General features: G+C 49.9%; 1 protein-coding gene across 1 annotated transcript; it reads left to right on the top strand.

Annotated features, from left to right (window-relative positions):
• The first annotated feature begins 659 nt into the window (after nucleotides 1-659).
• LOC142570554 (gem-associated protein 5-like) lies at nucleotides 660-3502 on the top strand. Its single transcript, XM_075678928.1, has 2 exons — nucleotides 660-1910; nucleotides 3416-3502. Exons 1-2 carry the CDS (start codon nucleotides 660-662, stop codon nucleotides 3500-3502), a joined length of 1338 nt encoding a protein of 445 aa, XP_075535043.1.
• Nucleotides 3503-4115: the final 613 nt, after the last annotated feature.

Consider the following 4115-nt stretch of genomic DNA (forward strand, 5'->3'; position numbering starts at 1 on the left):
CAATTGTGCCCGTGCACGCTTGCCTGCGTGTGTGTGTGAGTCTGTGCGTGACTAAGCGCCCGCGCCTACCTGCGCCCGCACCACGTCGAATTGTGAAGTTCGTCTGTTCACAACTCGTCCGTCTAGGACGGGGTTTCTGCGCCGCTGGTGTTCCTGTACATTAAACACTATAATGTACAGGGACACTAGTGTGCCGCCACCTTCAGCGACGTGATCCGGCACGTACGCGGCACATTTTTTTTTTTCGTTTGCTTGGCTTACGACGAGTATTCCCCGTCGCTTCCCGGTCGTGTTGTGCTTGCTTTGCACCGCTTTGCACAAGGTGCGACCTGTTTGTTTATTAACTTATTGCAAATGGCATCGGCGTGTCTACAATGAGCGACACAGACTAGTGAGAAAAACCATACTTTATTCATGGCTGCTGCGTTAAGGTACGCCCTCACTTGCGGAATTAGGCGGCGCGCTTATTTCCGTAAGTGAGGGCGTACCCTTACGCTTCACGTGACTTCAAGATGAGCCTACACGAGCGTCGCAGGATGGAGAACAACTTCTTTCTGTGACCGCGGCCTAAGTACTTGAGGAGGAATCACGAAATCGGCCTTCGCTCCTGTGCTTTAATTTATAACCCAGCTAGTGGTGGATTGATCAGGCTGGTGACGATGTTGTGCCTGCCTCCAGCGCCGAACTGGTACAAACCCTTTGCAACAGGGGGCTGCGACTCCGGATTCTACTGCTACGCGGCCAAAGACACTGTTGTCGTTCTCGACGCCAGGAATGGCGCGCCCGTCTTGAGAGATTTGCTGGTGGTAGCGCCAAGTACGGAAATAGTTGCTTCTGTCATGTTCTGTCGCAGCGAACGTGCCGAGCCTGACGAGGTGCCCGCGTTGCTAACCGTCACCAGCGACGGCGTGGTACAAGTGTGGGATGTGAAAGCGCGAGCCGTTAGGCACACGGTGTCATCGCAGTCTTCCACATGCTGCGCCGACTGGAGAGGCACGCTGTCGACGTCCGTGGTCTTCAGCGGCAAAGCCAGCAGGTTACTCAAGTGGAACCTCATCACCGGAGCCGTCGCACCAGCGGGCGGCAGACTGCAGGAGAAAGAGATAACAATTCTGCGCTGTCATCCGACCAACCCAGACGTCGTCGCAGTTGGTTACTACAGCGGCGCTGTCGTCGTGCAAGGGCTTAAAAGGGCAAGCAATGTCCTTTACAAGCTTAAGGGACACAGCCTTATGGTGCTATCGTTATCTTGGAACATTATCCCTGGGGAAGACCCTTCGCAGCACCCGCTCTGCCTGTGTTCGACTGCGCTCGATCGCACTCTGAAGATATGGGACGTGGCTGGAGAAACACTTCTGGCGTCGCTCAGAGTTCCGTCATCCAAAAAGGGCAGAAGCACAAACATTCGGGACAAATGGATAGCCGCCTGCTGGATTCCGGGCGGCGTGGCAAAGATTGTTAGCTCATCAATCAATGGAGATGTCTGTATTTATGACCCTAATGCAGCGAAAGAGTTCACTTTCTTGGACCATGATGCAGACTCGGGAGGGCACACTGCATCAGTGTACAATGTGTGCATCGTTGGAGGTGCCGAGAAAAGAACAAAAATGTATGTTGTTTCTGCATCGGAAGATCGAAACATAGTCTTTTGGGATCTAGTGACCAAGAAGTCTGCGTACTGCATTTCATGCGTCGGTTGGTTAATCTACTCCCTTGCATTTTCGCCTTTTGCCTGCGCCACACTTGCTGTTGGTGTAGGCGATGGAAGCGTCAAGGTTTGGCGGACCGAGTGTGTCGCAAACCCCTACTGTGCCAAGGTGCTCATTGTTGGAAAGAAAGATGGGGTCCGCACAGTTGCTTGGCACCCCAGAAAGGAAGCTATCCTGGCACTCGGTACTGACGAAGGAAAAGTCTGTGTGGCAGATGTCAATACGCGGCAGGTCACGGTGTCAAAAACCTTTCACAAGAGGACAACTTACGCTGTTTGCTGGGCGGACCTTGTTCTCAGTGAAGGAGCATCTCCTGAGACATGTTTGCTCTCGTGTGATGGTAGCAGGGTGAAAATTCACAGGCTTTCCAAGCTTGACGAAGATGCTGCAGATATTGAGAGCATTTTATTTAGCCCAACCCAAAAGAAGGTGCACCCCAAATGTATCTGTGTAGCTTTCAACCAGGACCTTGGCATCTTGACACTTTCCTATTCCGATGGCATCGTAGAGCTCTTCAAGAGTTGTGAAGGCCCACTGTTAAAGAAGGTTGCTTGCCTTGAAGTGCAAAGGAAGCGTGCGGAATGTCTTGCATGGCATCCTGCTAAGGCACCATTTTCTGACTGCAACAGCCGCTTGATGTACTGGCTTGCTTTTTCATCCACTGATGGAAAGATATCTGTCTTTGACTTGAGCCGACTTGAAAAACATAACCTCAGTGTCTACAAAGTTCTTCAGCCGACCCTGCAGTTTTCGGGGCAGAATAGCAAAGTTGTGTCACTTGCATGGAGCCCTTTTCGAGATAACTTGCTGGCATCTGCTTCATTCAACCAAACGGTCCAGGTTTGGGATATTGACAAAGCCCAACTTGTTGCAACGTATCAAGGCCACACAAGGCGCGTGTTCAGTGTTTGCTGGAGCCCTGTCGACTCGGACGTTCTTTTTAGTGGAGGGGCAGACAACATTGTAAGATGTTGGAAGCTCTCTGAACAGCATCGGTCCTAGAGCTCCTGTGCGAGTCCTATATTACTCCCATACTCAGCCAAATAGATCCTATATGGGTCCTTTGGTTAGGCATATCGGTTCTATACACCAAGCATATGGCTCCTATATTCAGGCATACGATCCTTTGTGGGTTTGCGCTCAGCCATATAAGTCCCATATTTCAGCTGTGTGGGTCCTATTTAGTTCCTATATTAATCATTTATTAATTCATATTGGTCCTGTATGAAAACACATAGGTTTTGTATGAAATCGTATGGGTCCTATACGAAATCATGTAGGTTTCAAACCACAGAAAGTCTTGAAAGCCGAAGCAGATGACAAAACCAGAAACGATGTTGCCAAAGCTGATGACCAAGCCAACAATGGTGCTCAAGTGTGTGTCAATGATGCAATTGCTGATGCGGACGCACAATTGCTGTGGAGACGACTGGTGCACAGAGCAAGAGCAATGCTGGCACAGTGCCTGCAAAATCTTCAAGCAATGCTTCGTCAGCAGGAGGATCAAAAAAGTCAAAGGCCACCAAGTCCTACTTCCCATGCTTTTCTCACCTTGAGAACTTACCCAAAGAGAACTGGTCAGACGATGCCCAATACCTATAGCTGACGTATTGACAAAGCATGAAGGAGGCCCTAGTAGAGTTTATTCTGAGCACAGTCACCTCATGTACATTGATGCATGTGGTGCACTGTCCGTTCTGGACAAGGATATTCAACACGAAAAGCAGGAGCCCAACCTCGACTACTCGTTTCAAGTGATGAGGTGGAAGGGGGACCTTGCTACAGCCCTGTGAGAAGCAACAGCGGATCACCGATGGCCTGGTAGCCCAAGTGATGTCACTGTCTAGACGTGTGTGGTTCGAAATGTGCAAGCGGTGCACTGCCCAGCTAGCAAATGCAGAAGAACACCACCGTGCTGTGCTTTACTACTTGGCCTCTCACAAGGTGGAAGAAGTGTTAGACCTTTGCGAAAACAGCCTGCACCATGAAGGCCTCGCTATTGCTAGGGCGCACCTTTCAGGGGATGATCTTGAAGTTGAAAAGATATATGCATTGTGGGCTGAGAGGGTGGTGGGAGTTGGCAACTTCGAGCAGGCCACCAAATGTTACTTTGCCATCGGGCATACCGACAAAGCGGTTGCTGATGAATTGAAGAGACCCAAACTCACTCAGATCAGCCGCTTACATAGCAAGAAAGAGTGGCCTGTTGGCAGAGATGGAAAGTACTTTTCATTCAGCACTGGAGGCTGACAATGAATGAGATCAAACAGTTAATTTCATTGAGAAGCTGGAAAGGAACAGGCATTCCGAACTTTCCTTCAGCTGTATAAAGCCCTTTCTGAGGCCGTAGATGAAATTGGTTAAGATAATTAAGGGGCTGAACACAGCACTTGCAAATTATTGTGG

Source organism: Dermacentor variabilis, chromosome 2 (genome assembly GCF_050947875.1).
Source record: "Dermacentor variabilis isolate Ectoservices chromosome 2, ASM5094787v1, whole genome shotgun sequence".
Classification (NCBI taxonomy): Eukaryota; Metazoa; Arthropoda; class Arachnida; order Ixodida; family Ixodidae; genus Dermacentor; species Dermacentor variabilis.